Raw genomic sequence first — 20,044 nt, forward strand, 5'->3', positions numbered from 1 at the left:
ACTCGTGCTTTGCAAAATGTAGACACTAGGCGAACTGGTTTCCGTTTGTTTTGTCTGTATGCACATACTAATGTTTCTTGTCTTCTCATAAATACATATTCATCCGGACGTAATTCTGGGTTTTTTATTCTTTGTGGCATTGGTCGGTTACTTCTTAAAGTTCCAGTCATAAATGTCCTATTTAAAAGCAGTTCTGATGCTAGTGATAGACTAGAAAAGAAACTATCACAAAACACGTGGTATCCTTTATCAAATAAACAACTAACGTTCAGAAGACTTTTCACTACCATGCTACTTTGGAGTTCCCCATCAGGCACAGGATCGAAACGACGACCTCTGTAAACTGTGCTATGTACGAGATAACCGGATATAGATTCTACCAGCATCCAAAGTTTAATGCCAAATTTGTGACTTTTTGATGGTATATATTGTGTCATTACAGAGCGCGCACGTGTCCCAACCAAAGACTCATCAATCGATAGGTTTCTTTCAGGTGTATACAGATATTTGGATCGCATGTTCAATGAATCAAGAATCGGCTTAAACTTGGCCGATGGGTCATATGTTGGATCATTTCTGCCTGAAACTTTACGATTATCAACAACATGTAAAAATTTTAGAATTAATTGAAACCTATTTCTTGGAAACATCTTTCTAAACCACTTGTATTCTTGTTTCCCTTTCTTCCAGGAGCACTGTAGTGTCGGTCTCTTATTCAGTCCCATATTGTAAATAGCGGCAAGAAACCCTTTGAACTCATTAATTGTGAGCGGTCCAGTCTTAATCCATTGGTGAACACGTGAATGTCTACATCTGTTGATCCTTTGCATGTTGGTTTTGATAAATGATCGGGCATATCTGAAATAGAAATGTCATCACATTAGAAAATATATACGCTAAAGGATGTAAAATAGTTTAACTGTAAATTTATTAAAAACGGAAATCAAAATTTACTATACACATGCTTATTATTTGAATTTTCGTTTTGTATAAATACCGCACTGTATTTATCGAGCTGTAAATACGTCAATATAGAATAAGAAATCAATCAAATTTTATTATTTTCTCTAGCTGCATCATATTTTTAAATGTCTGTTAATATTCCGGTCCGGTGCGGCCCGTTAATTTTATGTTTATGAAATAAGCAATATTTACGTCAATATTTTTGAGGATCTATGAAGATTCTTTTTGGGTGTTTTCGTTCTACTTGGGGCGCGTACCGTGGGTATTTATAAACCTATAAATATTACATATTTCATGTTTTAAAAAAAAAAAGGGGTTTCTCACTTATTTAATTAATGAAATGAAACATGAATACGTGTTTGCATTGAAGTAAATGATTTTCGTTAATTCAAAAAAAAAAAAATTAAATTCAAATGTTTGTAGGTCTTTATAGTAGTACATTATTTTCGGCGGCAAAATAAGAATTCCACATCTACGATCCTAAATTGCGTTCGCAAAACGAGAAAAAGTAGTAACACACAATCAATATACAGTTTATTTTCATGATACGCCCACCCAAAAGAGAAAAGAAACTAATTCAACTTATCATACTGAAACAATTTTTAATAATGCATTTGGTTGTAGATCTATTCACTTTGATAATTCTATTAGACTTTTCACTTCTTTTGTAGTTATTCTAAACATCGGGAAATTGTGCAAGCTTATATTTCTTTTTTTTTAAATGGGGGTGGTTCGGGGGAGGTTAAAAATAATCATTAGATAAGATTTTTAAAAAAGGACATTCGCATGCAGACGAAAAATTTGTTTGTTAAATTATACTAATACATATACATTTTGAAGGAAAAGAAAAGCTATAAACCAACTCAATTATCTCCATGTGAAAGTATGACAAAACAGATATATACTCTTTCAATAATATTGTATCAGTTTTATGGACAGAAATGCCAGAATAGCGAGCTTTTTTACCTGTTTGTTTCTAGAACTATCTTCTTCATAAGATTGACTGTAAACATGAGCATAAAATATGTTATTGCAGGAGCTCCTCTGTCTGGCATATTCTTTACACCACTTTCACCAATAAATTCGGGGTCTTCAGCGATTTCTTCTGGTGGAAAAATGCGGAACCAAGGATTTGCCATATTCGCCATATTTGCCGTATTTCGCAACGCTCCCGTTGACGTCATATATTCTAAGACGACGTTCATATTCGTGCAAATTCCCGTAGTTTTCCTCACAATACTATTTTGGAAAAATGGCAATTTTGCAAATGCAAAGAAAAGCTTAATAGAAGAACTTGTAAATGCCGGTCAGAAATTTTTTTAAATCTCAATAAACATTTCAATTGTTAAATAATAAATACCATTTGTTCTATAAATCGCAACAGTGTATGTTTAGTCTTGAAAATGCATTTTGCATGGAACGAGTTTATTGCCCTATAGGGTTATAAAAAATATTGAACTTATGTATGCAAACATGTTTATTCGGAAATAATGCATGTATGCACGTTGCTAAAATTTATTACGAATCTATAACGTATTATCGACAATTAATATTTCAGTCAATGGTTGATGAATTCAAGCTTATAAAATTTTCGAGTGTTTTGCCGGAGTTTACCGGATTGTGGCATTGATAAACAATCAAACATAGCACGCGCGGCTAGCATATGAAAATTAAAAGAATTACAGATTTGTTTTATATATTTTCAATGAGTTTCCTTGTGTTAAATCCAACGCCTTTCCTTTTAACATATTGTTGATTGACCAGATGTCTTTATTTAAAAAATCTTTTATTATTATCTAAGAAAAAAACAAAAAAAGTTGGACCTGCATGCATAACCTTTCATATTACTCCATAGTCTTTCCAAGTCAAAATTGTTAAAATAGTTTAATATCAACACATGTACCCTATTTGATACATGTATGACTATAGTATTCTAACGTTTGGTTTGCTCCAGCGTGGGTACCTGTTGTTGTTGTGAAAGTGACGTAATAAACGTCAACGTCAAACTATTGTTTACAGTATACATAATAAAACCGTTGAATTATTCAAATTTAACTGTCGTAGTTATCAAACAACTTATTTTCAACATTTTTAAAAGACACAAAGCTGTAATTGTTGCAAAAATATGATAAATATTTTTACCAATTAGGGGCCAAAATATTGGCCCTCTGGCATTTTTCAGATATTGCTTAGGCCAATTTATTGGCCCTATGGCACAGAACTCGTTAAAAAAAAAGAAACGGAAATACCGAAACGTTTCCGATTTTGGTTCTGTTGTTAGGGATTTTAGTTGTGACGTTATTTAAATTATGACGTCATATGCAATGTAAACAAAGAAACACTATCATCAGGTAATTTTTTTTCATATCAAGGAATTATTAAAAATGAAATTGGTATTGCACGTTGCACATTCCTTCCTATAGACCTTATCGCTATTTGTCCGCCATTACTGAAAATCACACAGGTTCCCGTAAAATTTTGACGTCATAAAACAAAATATCTGACGCCACAATGGAAAAGTGATTGTTGTATGCGTCAAAAGTTCAAGCAGCCGGGTCAGCCGGGATTAGCCATAAGGTGTATTTTATACTAGACTGATAAATATATATTTTACTCAAAGTTTCATACAAACGAGACCGGAAAAAGGAAGTTCATCGTACATTTCTGCGCATGTCCGGGATTTCAAAACATGACATAAAAAAATTGAACGATTTTGAGTTCATTAGTACAATGAAAAATTTCGGGAAATTTTCCCCAATTTTTTTTTTTATTGAATTTTCTACTGTTATTGGGGACTTCTTCTCAATATCAAGTTGACTGACGTTGTGATGAATAAATTTGTTCCAGTTTTTAAACGAAAGTATGAGAAAAAAATGTGAGTTAGATGACCACTAGTCCAAATAATTATGACGTCTGACAAGGCTATTTTAATTTTTTTCTGGGACGCTTTCCTTGCCAGAGGACTTAGATGACCACCAACTATGGAAGCAAGTTATCTCGTACCACAGTAACTCATACCAAAAAAATTTAACTCGTACCAACGTAAACTTGTACCATTCAGAACACGTAACACTGCAAACTCGTACCATTAAAAATATATTAAAAAATATGTTTTTTTTGTAAACTTAATATCAAAGATAAAGTTGAAATACTTGAATTTTATACAGGATTTTAATGAAAACTTAGACAAAAATATGAACTGATCAGTAAGGGCAAGCTAAAAAGGTGTCAATGGAAGAAGGTCCGAGCAGTCCAGGGACAGATATTCGCCTTGTGGGACATATCCAACTATCTCGGTCATCACGTGACTTTTACACTTAAGTTGTATATCAGTAATGGCCAATTGGTTATCAATGAAAATGAATGGGGTACATATATTAAACGGTCATCACTTTTTTGTTATATTGTGTATATGGGACAACATCCCTAATGCGCCTCGAAATGAGGAACTCAAAAGTCACGTGTAAAGAAAAAATCTCTGTGAAGTGATATTGGACATGTTTCTATTTTTAACAAATGACTGAACTTAATTAATTGTGGTGATTAGGAAAGTAGAGGAACATAGAATAAATGTGTAAAAACTATGGAGCTATTGAATGTGTTCAAAGTATTAAATTTTCAAAGAACTTATTGTGTTAAAAAGGGGATATTTTACCACAAGGAGCCGCATCACAAAAGGATGTTCGGGGTTTGCTAATTTACGGAAAAAGTAATCTCACTTCGTACCCCGAAAATTTAACCACAAATGTGAAAATGTCACAGCTTCGAAACGAGGTATCATACATATCCAAGTTTACGATATGGACTGAGCTACAGGAAAAAACGTTACCATTACCGCCTATGTAAAAACAATTAAAGATATTGAGCCATTTAAACTCCCAACCCTGCGTTTTACAGTATACAAATTTTTACAATTAGAAATGTTTTAAGTTTCAGTTCAGATATATGATTTCCTGCTTTGAAATAAGTTTGAAAATCAAGGTGACATAACCAGACAAACTCCGTTGACTTCTTCGTTAAAACTCAATAAAATTGCAATGGGACCTTTTTTACTCAATTTTCTAAACTTTCATTCTAAATGAATGTTATGATGTTATGAAATTATGGTAAATAAAGCATCAAAATGAAATATATCCTTTGTTATTATGCCAACACTACCATTAAGCCTACTGGCCATGCAGAATACAGATGGACAGTCAAACTCATAAATAGAAATAAACTGACAATATTATGCTGCCAACGCTACCAAGACGTCTACTCGCTATTCACAATACCATTAGAACCATCATTAAAAAAAGATACCGGAAGGACAGTCAAACTCATAAAAAGAAATAAACTGACAACGCCATGGCTAATAAATAAAAAGACAAACAGACAAATAATAGCACACAAGACACAACCACATGATAGAAAACGAAAGACTATGCAACTCAAACCCCACTTTAAGCTGAGGATGATTTTAGGTGTCATTAATTGAATATGACTTTTTTCATATTTTAATTTTTAGCATTGTCATATCTGTTAAATTGTGCTAATTATACTACCGTATATAATAAATAGATTCTTTCAAATATATACCTTTGAGAAACAATAGAAAAGTACCCAAATCTATTCAATGTTACTGATTTGGAATGATTAAAAATCAAATCCAATAGTTATCAGTAAAAGTTTAAAAAAGAGTCTATTCAAGGGAGACAACAAAGCAAATCTGCCACGGTATTGTCTATCCAAGGAACATTAGCTACAAATTGGTCATTGCACTTTCAAACTATATACATTTTTCACACTTAGAGGTATTTAGTGAAATTAAAGTATATATTCATCATTAAACACCATTTAAATGCATTGAAATAAGTTGGTACGAGTTAGTAGTGGTATGAGTTTGCATTGGTACAAGTTTTTTTTAGTGGTACGAGTTGACGTTGGTACGAGTTAACAATGGTACGGGTAACAATAATTCCCAACTGTACACCTTATCGCTATAATTTTTGAAATCTGTATCGCTTGACCCGAAAATCTGCCCCACTTAAACTATTGACATCATACAACAATCACTTTTTCATTGTGGCTTTAGCATGTTCAGTTATATTTTACTGTGACATTAAAATTTTATGGGTACCCAAGTAACCTTTGTGATTTCCAGTAATGACCAGTAATGGCAGGCAAATAGCATATAACAGGGTTGATTCGGCGTTGCACTTTATCATGTTTATGGTTTATTTCTTCGTTACAATAGTTTAGTTATTGTTACTTATAGTATTTGTTATAGGTGTTCTTTTATGTAAAAGTTTTTAAAGTGAATTTTATTGAGAAAATAGAAAATATATTATTTTAGAAAATATGAAATTATGAAATATTTTATCATAAATTTGAATTCAATTAATCAGGTAAATTTTGTTAAACATGTCGCTTGTAAATAATTGCTCTGAGCAACACTTTGGTATCTTGTCAATTGTCATTAATCTGAGCAATATTATGTTTTAATTAGGATTATAAATGTAATTAACTTGTATCTCTCTAATTGACATTATTCACATTTCACCTTTGAACATTGTAAACAATATAATTAATACTCAAATTATCAAAATTATCAAAATTATCAATGTCTGTCATTTTATGAGTAGTTTTCAGCTTTCGCCTTAAATATCGGAGTCGAACAGTTATTCGTCAGTGTAGTCTCGTCGGTGTTATCCAGATAGGAGTGCTTCCAAAGCCAACCAGGCTCAGCTACTCAGGAAAAATGCTAACTCAAAAGACAGCTCAACACAACAGTAACTATTCAAGCCAGACAACATCAATTTGGAATATTACGAACATTTTGGACTTAACTTTAACTGTGAATTAGTGAAATTAGTGACTTTATTATTTGGAACATTTGGACTTTATTTATTTGTAAATTGTTTTGGCATCATTATTATTATTTGGACCTGTTACTATATAAATTTGTTACAACTTGCTGCTTGCTTTATAGTTTTGCCTGCCATTGCTTAAGTCTTGTGAAAGACTGACCCACTGTCCCTTGGGCTGTGCATGTTCGATAGTCCCCCTTAAACTCGACGTGCATTGGCTCTTGGTGACAGATTTGGTGGCGGGCCCGTTGGCATCATTTCGATCCAATTAGCTTTGGCATGGCATTATTATTAGCAACAGCTTTCAAAATTACTTCAAAAGTATCTACTTACAAAATTTGGGAAGGAATTTCGTAACTTAAATTGACTGAAGGAACAACAGAAAGTGAGGATCTACTATCGAAGCTAAGTAACTTATTGAAATATTATTTATTATTCTATCTTTACAGTTAAATTTTAATTTTCCAGTTTCAGCAAATATTGTGCAAGATTGAATCTAAATAGATTAGAAATAAAATTAGTTTTAAATCTGTAATAAGCAATTGGTAGTATTCAAATGAACTTTTCTTCATAGTCTACCATTTACAGAAGTCTAATTATAATCTTGTTTAGTTTCAGTTTTCAACTTTAAAAGTTGCTGTACCAAAGTTGGCAAACTAATTGTAAAGAAAGACAACTGCAGTGTGTGAACAAAATAGTACTACTACAGAGACTAAAGATAAGTAGCTTTTGAAATAATAATATTCATAATAATTCTCGAAATAAAATTGCTAGTTATTAAAGCAAAAAGTTTCTTCAAAGAAAAGTTGTGAATATATATAAATTATTGAGACTGCTAATAAATTTAAGACATTTTGTAGTTTTACACACATTTTATATAGCATATTGCCTTTTTATTCTGTAAATATATTTTATCTAATATAGCCAAAATTCTTTTAGTAGAAGTCATGGGAAAGAAAAGAATTAAGAATATATGGTGCTGCAAAAGATCAAAATGTGCAAGTCTTTCAACTGTTACAGCAAGAGAAGCAGATATAGAATTTAAATCATCTTTAGAAAGAAACTTTTTGTACCTGAACATTGAAAATTCAAATCAAAAGTGCTTAATTGACAGTGGAGCCACTATAAGTTGTATAAGTCAACATCTTTTAAGACAACTAAAACCACAAGCTGACATACAGAGATCATCAATTTTTAGTGGAGTTGGAGTATGCGGAGAAGTACACCCAGTGCTAGGAAAAGCTAATTTGGAAATAAGATTCGGAGAACACAAAATTTTACAGAACTTTCACATTTTCGAAACGCTTCATTCAAAAATACTTCTTGGATTGGACTTCTTGGTAACCCATAAGGTTAATTTGGATTTTGGAAAAATGACAATATCTGTGCCTACTGTACCAGAAAAAGATAGTGCTACACTTACGGGAAAGGAGAACATAGTTTCTACAATTACTGTTCCAACATTCAAAGATGACAATGTTCAGATTGCCATGGCAACCACAGTGGATTTAGTCAAAATACAACCACAATCTGAAATCATAATTCCAGTACATATTGGAAAATTCAAACATGGAACAACTGTAATTTTAGAACCTAAAGGAAACTTATCTATTGAACATCAGGTAGCAGGAGGAAAGACCATTTCTACAGTGTTAAGAGGCATAGCTTCATACAGACTTATGAATCCTACAAATTCAACAGTTTACATTCCAAGAAGGACAAAAATTGCGAAAGCTGAAACTATACAGTCTAAATATGTTACAAAGTTCACAGAAGGATCATCAGCTCATATAAACTCTTTTAGCAAAACAACTAGTAATCAACTTTGTAGTGAATTTTCAGAAATAGGATTTAATTTGAATAATTTGGAACTTACACCTGAACAAAAACAACAAATTCAAAGCTTTCTAATTCAAAATAGGGACATATTTGCAAAGGACTTAAGTGAACTGGGACATACTAACTTGCATCATCACACCATTTATACTGGTGATGCAAAACCAATTAGTGCTGCTCCGTATAGACAATCTCCAGAAATGCGCAAAGAACTAGATAAACAACTTGATGAAATGGAAAGATATAATATTATTGAGGAATCTACATCACCATGGCATAGTCCAGTGGTACTTGTTAAGAAAAGAAATGGAAGTATACGCGTATGTGTAGATTATAGGGCATTAAACCGTATAACAGAACCCATGTCAGCAGTGATTCCAACTATGACAGATATATTTGACACTTTGGCAGATTCAAAACCAGAACTATTTTCATCTCTCGATTTAACATCAGGATTCTGGCAGGTCCCGCTAGACCCAACAACAAAGCATAAAAGTGCATTCATTACACATAAAGGTGTATATGAATTTAATAGACTTCCGTTTGGTATGATGAACTCTCCATTAACTTTTCAATGTTTAATGACAAAAGTGCTAAAGGATTTAAATTTCAAAATTGCATTGGTTTACATCGATGACATTCTGATTTTCTCAAAGAACTTTGAAGACCACCTTAATCACCTTCAACAAGTGTTTTCAAACCTACGTGAAGCAAACCTGAAACTTAATCCTGAAAAATGTAAATTCGCGACAAGAACAATCAAGTATCTGGGACATGTTATATCAAAAGATGGCATCCGCGTCAATCCTGAAAATACAGAAAAAGTTAAGGACTTCTCAAGACCAACCACTGCAAAGCAAGTTAAAAGTTTTTTAGGAATGGCAAACTACTATAGGAAATTTGTGAAAGACTATGCCCACATAGCAGCTCCATTAACAAAGCTTCTAAAGAAAGAACATAGATTCAAGTGGACACCAGAATGTGATATTGCGTTTGAAAATTTAAAAGACCGTTTGACATCAGCTCCAATTTTATCATTTCCTCATTTAGACAAACCTTTCATCTTAGCAACAGATTCTTCAGAATTTTCAAATGGATATATTTTAAGTCAGATTCAAAATGGATTAGAACATGTGATTGCTTATGGCGGTAGACAATTAAGGGGTTCAGAACTTAAGTGGCATATAACTGATAAAGAGGCTCTAGCATTAGTGGAAGGAGTTCAACATTTTAAACATTATTTGGCAAATCAAGAGTTCACAGTATATACAGACAATATCTCAGTTAAGTACCTTCAGAAAATTAAAGATTGTCAGGGAAGACTTGGTAGGTGGAGTTTGCTATTACAAGGATATAATTTTAAAATTCAACATCGTGCAGGATCTAAAAACCCAGCAGACTGCTTATCAAGACAAAAACATTTAGAAATTAACAATAGTGCTTCTTTTGACTCTAGTGAACTTGCAGACCATTTAGGCTCCATCGATATACGGAAAGAATATAGAGAAATAACATTTATTTATAAGGGTGAAAATGAAGATGCAGTTATTTCAAGTTTACAAACCGCGACAATCAATGATATTCAATTAACCAATTTAGCCGAAGAACAAGAGAATTGTAGAGACTTTGCCGATATTATAAAATACAAACAGACAGGACGAGTACCACAGAATCCAGAACTTGCAAGGGCAGTCGTAGCCGAATCATTCAACTTTGAGTTAGAAGATGGAATTTTGAAACACTTCTACTCAAAACGTTGTAAGAAAGTGCCAAAAGATGAGCGACTTGTCAAACAGATTGCAGTTCCAAGGAATCTCCGTGATTCAATACTCAAAGCATATCATGACTGCATTCTGGGAGGAGGACATCAAGGATTTGAACGAACATATGCTGCAATTAGAAACAAATACTTTTGGCCATCAATGTATAAGGACATCAATCAATATGTAAAAACCTGTGAAGTGTGCCAGCAGTCAAAACGTGCCTTTAATTCAAAACCACCACCTTTACAACCACAACCAACCAATGACATTTTCGGACGATGGCATATGGATATTTTAAGTGGCCTTCCAACAACTAAAGACAAATATAAACATGTTCTACTAGTAGTTGATAGTTATTCAAAATGGTGCGAAGCTTTTCCGTTAAGATCTGAGGAAGCAGGTGAAGTTGCAAATGTTCTATATAGAGAAATAATATCCCGTTATGGTGCTCCTAGAACTCTTTTATCTGACCGCGGCCGTAATTTTGTTTCAAATTTAGTAAAAGCTCTTTCTGAACTGTTCAATATTAAAAGACACCTAACAAGCTCATACCATCCGCAGACAAATGGTGCATGTGAAAGAATGAACTCTGTAATTTTACAAGCGTTAAGAGCCTATACAAGGGATCAACAAGATGATTGGTATGATGTTCTACCTGGAATTTTAATGGCCTACCGTGCTACGCCAGCCACTCAATCAACTGATTATTCACCATTCTTTTTACTCTATGGACGAGAAATGACATTACCTATTGACACCTCGCTTATACCAAAAGATCGTTTGGCACAAGATCACAAAATATTTTTAAGCAGAATACTACAAAATTTAGAAACATCAAGAAAAATAGCTGCTAAGAACATCAAGCAAGCTCAAGAAAGATATAAACAACAATATGACAAAAAATCTAAAGAACCTGAATTTCAACCAGCTCAACGTGTCTGGCTTTATTGTACCAAAGTTCCTGTCGGAAAAGCACCAAAATTACATAGAAAATGGTCAGGACCTTATTATATTACCCGTATTGGACCAAATAGTACTTACAAACTTAGGAATTGTGCAACAAACAAAGAGGTTGTGTCAATGGTAAACGCGCAACGAATGAAGCCATATTACGATCCAAAAGACAGACCGACTAATTTACCAGATGAGTTTCAAAATGACAATGAAGAACTGAATCCAGAAGAAATACAAGATGACAACATCATTGATAATGATCAATTTTTACCAAACAATCATCAACAACCTTTGCCACCAATCAACAACAATGGAATAAATAGACAACAACCACCCATTCCTGTTATTAACAATAGGCCAACTCAGAACCAACAGCAACTTCATGTTGATAGAAACACCAACAGACAACAAAATCAACAACCAGCACAAAACAGTGAAACAAATAAGAGAAGTGCAAGCCCTTCAGGAGATTCAACTGTAAATCAACCAGTTAAAGACAACAAGCCATCTTGTCAGGATTGTAAGAACAATAAGTGTAAAGCATTCAAAGAAGAGGAGATTCACCAAGTTCTATCATCAGTCAGAGGTAACGGAACATTATACTATAAACTTAAGTTTACCGATAAATCTAGAAACACAGAATGGTATTTCCCATGCAAGGTCCCAGCAAAATTAATACGAGAATTTCATGCGCAACGTACAATGAGTGGTAAGAAAAGAAAACGTCCATTACAGCAGAATAAACATAAATTTTTCACTAAACCGGTTCCAGCTGTTAATAGTGTACAATATATTTCAACTAAAGTCACAGCTGATATAAGCACACAAACTGGAACTATAAGTGAACAAAATCAAGGAGATGAACATCAACAGTTATTGGCTGTGAAAATTGTTAACAATCGACCATACTTTTTAATTAAATCTGGGAATACTTCAAAATATGAATCAATGACTTCAGCACCAAATACCGCACGACAAGTTTTAATAGATCATAAGGAACGTTTCAAACAAGCTCTTTTACAACAAGACATTCAATATGCTATGGAGAAAAGATTAGGAAAGGAAAATCAACGCGACTGCAGTTTTCAAATAGCCTCCGATGGAAAAATACACGAAATTCGATACAACATAGATGGTACAACGGAATATTTATCAGGATACAGGAATCCAGTGATTGCACCAGAGTGGGATACATTTGATAGTCTGTCAAATGCGTCAATAAATAACTTTATAAATATTTTAGAACAACAATACAAGATAGAAATAAGTATGAGGAGAAGATAAATGTGTGAATAGTACATGTACAATTGTTAAATATGATAGTGTTTTATAGAATGAAATAATGAATTGTAGTTACTATTTTTATAAAACCACAAAGATGGGCAAAGACAAGAATAGATTTTTGAATAAAACCACATAGATTGGTAATAAGAATATTTTAAAGTATAGCCACATAGATTGGTATAAAAGAGAATATTATAGAGTATAGCCACATAGATTGGTATAAATGAGAATATTTTAGAGTATAGCCACATAGATTGGCAAATAATGAGTTATATAATATAATGATTGTAAAAAGATAGATACCGGTATTGTAAATATACATATTGTAAATATAGTGTATATCATGTATTTGAATTTTAATACTAGCTAGTATGTTTTTGTTTTATTTTTATTTTTGTATGTAACATTTTATATTCACTACGTTACACTTACCTGATAGGTTTACATAATTGGATATTCTCTCCGGTATTTGGTCTTATCTCGCTCAAGCGCTTAGCTGATCTTTTAAAAATCATCTACATCTATATCAGTTAAGCGCTTAGAACCTCAGTCTTCTTTCCGGCGAAAATCCAGCCGGTCGTGTTTTCGCTCTGAGAAAATACATTGAAATAATTAGTTTATGAGTTAAGAAGTATTAAATAAGTAATATTATGGCAGAAGTCGCTATGAACGGTTCAAATAGCGAGGACGACGTTTTGCAGGAACGTCCCAGTTTGTCAACTGACGCGAACGAAACGACAAAGATGGCGGCTCGTACTCGTTCTTCGTCTTCCTCTAAGAAGAGCAAAAGCAGGTCTACTAAGAAAAAGGACGACCAGCTAGACGCCTTAGAACAGAAATGGGAAAGCAAGTTTGCCCAATTTGATTCAAGGTTAGATAAGATATGTAATTTTATGGAAACTAGTCTAAACCCTGGCACTTCGGGTGAGCAGGTACAAAATGTTTCTACTTGTAATCAACAGGATAGCGGCTCTTCGGGAGCGCGCAGACCTTTACAAGAAACACAAACTCCTGATGTAAATTTGCCTACAGATAATGAGGCAGAGGAAAATTTACATGGAGATGTTATGTCTCTGGCACCAGGCCGTTCAGAGAGACTTAACATTGGGTTATTCTCAGATGAAGAAGATGGGACTTCAATGAGAAGTGACAATGAAAACCATAATACTGTAGCTAGGTTCAGTAAATATTTAAAGTGTCAAGAAACTGAGGAAACAGACTCTGGTATTGACAATCTTAATCAGTTATTTGGTGACGACGCCAAAACTAAATCAGTTTCTAAGTCAGTTGGCCTTGTTTTAGACAAAAGTCAGATTGATATTCTTTCTGGATCATGGCATTGTGAAAAACCAGAAAAGATAACTGCATACAATGAACAATATAAATTGTGTTTCCCAGTTCATGAAAGTTCTGAAAAACATTTAGATATACCTAGTCTAGATAGCTTTACATCAGACCTACTAGTTAAAAAACATGGTCAAAAAGCTTTTACAGTTTCTAATAAGAAAAAGACTTTATATACACCTTTTCTAAAATCAGTAGAAAAATTGGCTTATCAAGGACAAGCTGCTGCTAAAATGGGTATTGTTTCATCGTCTTACATGCAACAGGCATTAGGTACATTATTAGAAACATTATTAGACAAAGAGGTGAATATGGATAGGGCAGTACAACAAGTACGTGATATCTTTGCTATGTCAACAAAAAGTGTTGATCAGGTTGCAAGAGCAGGTGCATTTCATCACCTTATTAGAAGAAAACTAGTAATGGAAGATACTGGGTTAAATGACATAAAGGAACTTAAAAATTCTTTAATTTCTTTACCACTTTCAAGCAGTGGAGTGTTCGGTGACAAGTTTGAACAAACCTTGAAAGATAGGATAGAAAAAGACAAACAACTTAAGGAATTGCTTCCTGAGTTACATATTGGAAATAAACCTACATCTTTTCTAGGTAAAAGAAAAAACACTGCTTCTAATGATTGGCAAGCAAAACGTGTAAAACAAAATGTTAATCAGAACAGTTTTAAATCAACTCCAAGTACTCAGCGTTCTTTTCAGAGAACTAGCACTGTTTCAAGACCTGACAAGAGTGAAAATAAGTTCGAGAAAGCAGGAACTAATTTCCGTCCCTCATGGGGCAACCAGGGAAAAAACCAACAAAGAAAATGACTATTTAAAGGTAAGCAATATCATGGCTTGTCATCCGGAGATACCTGTTGGGGGACGTCTAATTTATTTTCTAAAAAAATGGGAACAAATAACAGACGATCAATGGGTGCTTTCTGTAATAAAAGAGGGTTACAAACTGGAATTCTTAGAGATTCCAAAGAACACAGGAATAAAATACACCTGTGTATCTGCAAAAGATCTAGATATTTTAGATACAGAAGTAAGAGAGTTAGTACAAAAAGAAGCTGTAGAATATGTACCTCTGAACGAAATAGAAAACGGTTTTTACAGCACATTTTTTCTTGTCCCCAAGAAAACAGGGGACATGAGACCAGTAATAAATTTAAAACCCCTCAACAAGTATCTCCGAAAACAGCATTTCAAAATGGATTCCCTTTCTACGGTTCTCAATCTGGTGAAACAAGGAGATTGGGGAATCAGTCTGGACTTAAAGGACGCATATTTACATGTCCCAATTTACAAAACACACAAGAAATATCTGAGGTTTTGTCTAAAAAACGGGAGAGCTCTTCAGTTCAAGGCTCTACCTTTCGGTCCAACCTCAGCCCCAAGAGTTTTTACAAAAATTGTGGCAGTAGTAGCTGCCCATTTAAGGTCAAGGGGCATAAGACTGGTTGTCTATCTAGACGACTGGTTCCTTCTGAATCAGGAAAAAAGTCAATTAATATTAGATCGAGAATTAGTACTCAATCTCCTTGTCGAACTAGGATTCATAATAAACTTAAAAAAGTCCACTTTGGATCCATCACAACAGATAACATACTTAGGGGCAATGTTTCTCTTGAATCTGGGGATCGTTTTGCCAACAGAGGAAAGAACGTCAAAATTAATAGCTTCATCCCAGGCAATGATCCTTCAAAATCAAGTAATAGCCAGAGATTTTCTTCACCTTCTAGGGATAATGTCATCCTGCTTAGAAATAATTCCCAATGCAAGATTACACATGAGACCTGTTCAAATACATCTGTTAAAATTTTGGAAACCAGTTTCTCAGGATCTGGAGTTCAAAGTCCCAATTACTGCACATCTAAGAAGCCATCTAAAATGGTGGTTAGATCAAACCAACATAAAAAAGGGGAGATCATTGAAACATTGGGAAACCCATGCCACTATGACAACGGATGCCTCAACATCAGTGGGTTGGGGAGGTCACATGGGGACTCAGATAGCACAAGGAACCTGGAACCTATCAGAGAAAAAACTCCATATCAACTGCTTAGAAATGGAAGCAGTGATAAGAACGATAAAACACTTCTTATCCCAATTGAGGGGGAAAAATGTATTAATACGTTGCGACAACTCAACAGTGGTACAATACATCAATCGTCAAGGGGGGACCAAATCAATGATTCTATGTCTAAAAACTTGGGAATTATGGAATTTGGCAATCGATCATCAGATTCAATTGAAAGCAGCCCACATTGCGGGCAAAGCAAACATTCTAGCGGATTTATTGTCGAGAAACAAAATAAGACACACAGAATGGACACTAGAAAAATCTGTAGTACAAAAAATATTCCTAAAGCTAGGGTCACCAAAAATAGATCTGTTTGCATCAATCCACAACAAACAAACTCAGATTTTTTGCACGTGGTTTCCTCACAATCAAGCTTATGCTCTAGACGCACTGTCAATTCCATGGCAGAATCTGTTCGGGTATGCATATCCCCCAATATGCCTAATACCAAAAATTCTACAACACATGTCCCAGTACAGGTGTCAAATTCTTCTAATAGCACCACATTGGCCAAGAAGACCTTGGTACCCAGACCTGTTGAAATTACTAGTAGATTACCCTTTAAAAATTCCAATCGGAAACAATCTTTTACACCAGCCGGAATCACGGATTTATCATCCAAATCCAGAAATATTCAATCTAACTGTATGGCCTCTATCAACAGACTATTTAAAAAGAGAGGCTTTTCTAAGGACACTAGACAATTATTGTCTGCCTCATGGAGGGCAGGAACGCAAAAAGATTATTCTGGCAAATTCAAAAAATTCTGTAGCTGGTGTAATGAAAGGGAAATTGATCCCTATACTGCCTCTTTGACAGAGGTAGCAGATTTTTTGACAGGTCTGTTTACTAAGGGACTTCAATATAGAACAATAGCTGGATATAGGTCCATGTTATCTACAGTCTTACCGCCTATAGAAAAAATTCCTGTAGGCCAACATCCATACATAATAAGACTTTTAAAAGGTGTATTCAATTCAAGACCACCTAAAATTAAACTTTTACCGGAATGGGATCTTTTGAAAGTTTTAGACATGTTACAAAAAAGTCCATTTGAACCAATGAAAAACAGTGTTTTAAAATATGTTACTTGGAAAACTATTTTCTTATTTGCTATTACTACTTTCAGACGCTGTAGTGATCTTCAAGCATTGAGAATAGGAGATGGTAATATTAGTGTACATAGTACTGGTGTGTTTTTCATTAGAGAAGGCCTTTCAAAGCAGGATCGTCCTGGACATAATGGTTCAAAAATATTTGTTCCAAGTTTTAAGGACAACAAATTATTGAATCCGAAAAGGTCATTGTTTTATTATTTGAAAATGACGGATAACTTCCGTAATTGTGACAGAAGTAACAGTAAACTGTTTTTAAGTGTAAATAGTCCGCACAACCCGGTCTCTAGTCAGACAATTTCGAATTGGATTGTCCAAACCATCCAAATGGCATATAATGACAAAAACAAGTCTGTCAAGGCACATAGTACAAGAGCTATTGGTCCTTCATGGGCCCTATTTAATGGTTCATCTATGAAATCCATCATGGAAGCAGCAGACTGGAGTAGAGAGTCTACTTTCACGAAATTCTATTTGAGAAATCTAGAACCAAGCGTTTTATCTTAATCGTTGAATAAGAAAAAAGAAAGAAAAAATATATAAAAATAAACTTTAAAAAAATATTGTACATTCATGTATATAATATATAGATATTGAAATCCTCATTTCCGACGAGATGCGATGGAATTTTAGATGATGAATATAGACTACAAAGTGTTTGAATGATAGAAAAACAGAATATTCATTATAGTATTAGTGTAAATAATAGATGAATTTTAAATGGAGAAGAGGAGGAGTGATTTTATTGTTTTAAAAATGTACAGTGTATATATATAAATTGAACAAGAAATTACTACCAACCACAGAACAAAGTACTGCTTTGAACTCTGGATGTATCCAATTATGTAAACCTATCAGGTAAGTGTAACGTAGTGAATATAAAATTATATAATTTGGTTCACAAATTTGAATTTTGTGAACGGAGTTACACTTACCTGATATACTACCCACCTCCTCCCCTCAGTAATTTCTTTTGGTGAATTCAGCTGGATTTTCGCCGGAGAAAACTGAGGTTCTAAGCGCTTAACTGATATAGATGTAGATGATTTTTAAAAGATCAGCTAAGCGCTTGAGCGAGATAAGACCAAATACCGGAGAGAATATCCAATTATGTAAACCTATCAGGTAAGTGTAACTCCGTTCACAAAATTCAAATTTGTGAACCAAATTATATAATTTTTGTTTTAAAGAGCATATTAACGATAAATGATTTAAACCCTTTGGAGTTGGACTGGTCATTCAACTCCACACCCTGCACTTGTATAGGGCCGACCACCTTATACAAGGAGCATACAGCAATACAATTTTGTTTGTTTTTATGTAATTTTCAGTCTAGAATTCTTCTTTGCATATGTCTTATTTTCATTCGTCTTGCTTTTCATATCTTATCTAGCAATTTCTTAATCTGGCAATTTTCTTAATCTAGCAATTTTGTCTAATATTGAATTTTTCATCTTATCTTGCAAAATATGTTATCTTTACCTCGGCATTTTCTTGTGTATATCATTTTATTCTTCATGATTATTGTATATATTTATTTATGTTTAACGTTTAATGTTTTTGTATATATTTTCTTATGTTTGAGGACAAACATATTGGAGAAGGGGGGAATTTGTTATAGGTGTTCTTTTATGTAAAAGTTTTTAAAGTGAATTTTATTGAGAAAATAGAAAATATATTATTTTAGAAAATATGAAATTATGAAATATTTTATCATAAATTTGAATTCAATTAATCAGGTAAATTTTGTTAAACATGTCGCTTGTAAATAATTGCTCTGAGCAACACTTTGGTATCTTGTCAATTGTCATTAATCTGAGCAATATTATGTTTTAATTAGGATTATAAATGTAATTAACTTGTATCTCTCTAATTGACATTATTCACATTTCACCTTTGAACATTGTAAACAATATAATTAATACTCAAATTATCAAAATTATCAAAATTATCAATGTCTGTCATTTTATGAGTAGTTTTCAGCTTTCGCCTTAAATATCGGAGTCGAACAGTTATTCGTCAGTGTAGTCTCGTCGGTGTTATCCAGATAGGAGTGCTTCCAAAGCCAACCAGGCTCAGCTACTCAGGAAAAATGCTAACTCAAAAGACAGCTCAACACAACAGTAACTATTCAAGCCAGACAACATCAATTTGGAATATTACGAACATTTTGGACTTAACTTTAACTGTGAATTAGTGAAATTAGTGACTTTATTATTTGGAACATTTGGACTTTATTTATTTGTAAATTGTTTTGGCATCATTATTATTATTTGGACCTGTTACTATATAAATTTGTTACAACTTGCTGCTTGCTTTATAGTTTTGCCTGCCATTGCTTAAGTCTTGTGAAAGACTGACCCACTGTCCCTTGGGCTGTGCATGTTCGATAGTCCCCCTTAAACTCGACGTGCATTGGCTCTTGGTGACAGATTTATGATTTATTTTTCAAATTATATGATATTAAAAATATTTGTTGCTTAACTTGTTTAATTAAGTACTGACAAATGACTGAATAGAGTCAAGATAATCATGATAATCAAGATTAATTATTTGTAAAACTGTTTAGTATTTGTATTTCAGATTCATCAGACTATCTTGGTAGAGGTGTTCTGTGTTCTTTCATATCTAGTCTTGCAGAGAGGTACATTATGTATATTGTATTAGAATTAAATCATGAAAAATAAAACACACCTTAGCTTCATGACCTTATTAATATCATGAATATATTATTGACCTACAATAATTGTTTCCCATTTTCTACACATCCCTAAGGACTTTTGGAAGGTGTATAGGTGGTTTTTTTTGTTGTTCTCAGATTCCTGAAATTTATAAGTTATAGAGGATGATT

The 20,044-nt window shown here is 33.4% G+C and overlaps 1 protein-coding gene across 2 annotated transcripts in view; it reads left to right on the plus strand.

The window, feature by feature from the left end:
- Positions 1-20,044, plus strand: part of LOC143057020 (elongator complex protein 5-like) — a 32,789-nt gene that overhangs the window by 3,079 nt on the left and 9,666 nt on the right. The window contains exons 1-2 of one of the 2 annotated variants that reach the window (XM_076230250.1): positions 3,811-3,838; positions 19,777-19,837. In XM_076230250.1, coding sequence (XP_076086365.1) covers positions 3,826-3,838; positions 19,777-19,837 — 74 coding nt within the window. In that variant the 5' untranslated portion in view covers positions 3,811-3,825. Of the gene's footprint in view, positions 1-3,810; positions 3,839-19,776; positions 19,838-20,044 lie in introns of those variants that run through there. The other variant, XM_076230249.1, reaches the window with a different exon arrangement.

Source organism: Mytilus galloprovincialis, chromosome 13, assembly GCF_965363235.1.
Source record: "Mytilus galloprovincialis chromosome 13, xbMytGall1.hap1.1, whole genome shotgun sequence".
NCBI lineage: Eukaryota > Metazoa > Mollusca > Bivalvia > Mytilida > Mytilidae > Mytilus > Mytilus galloprovincialis.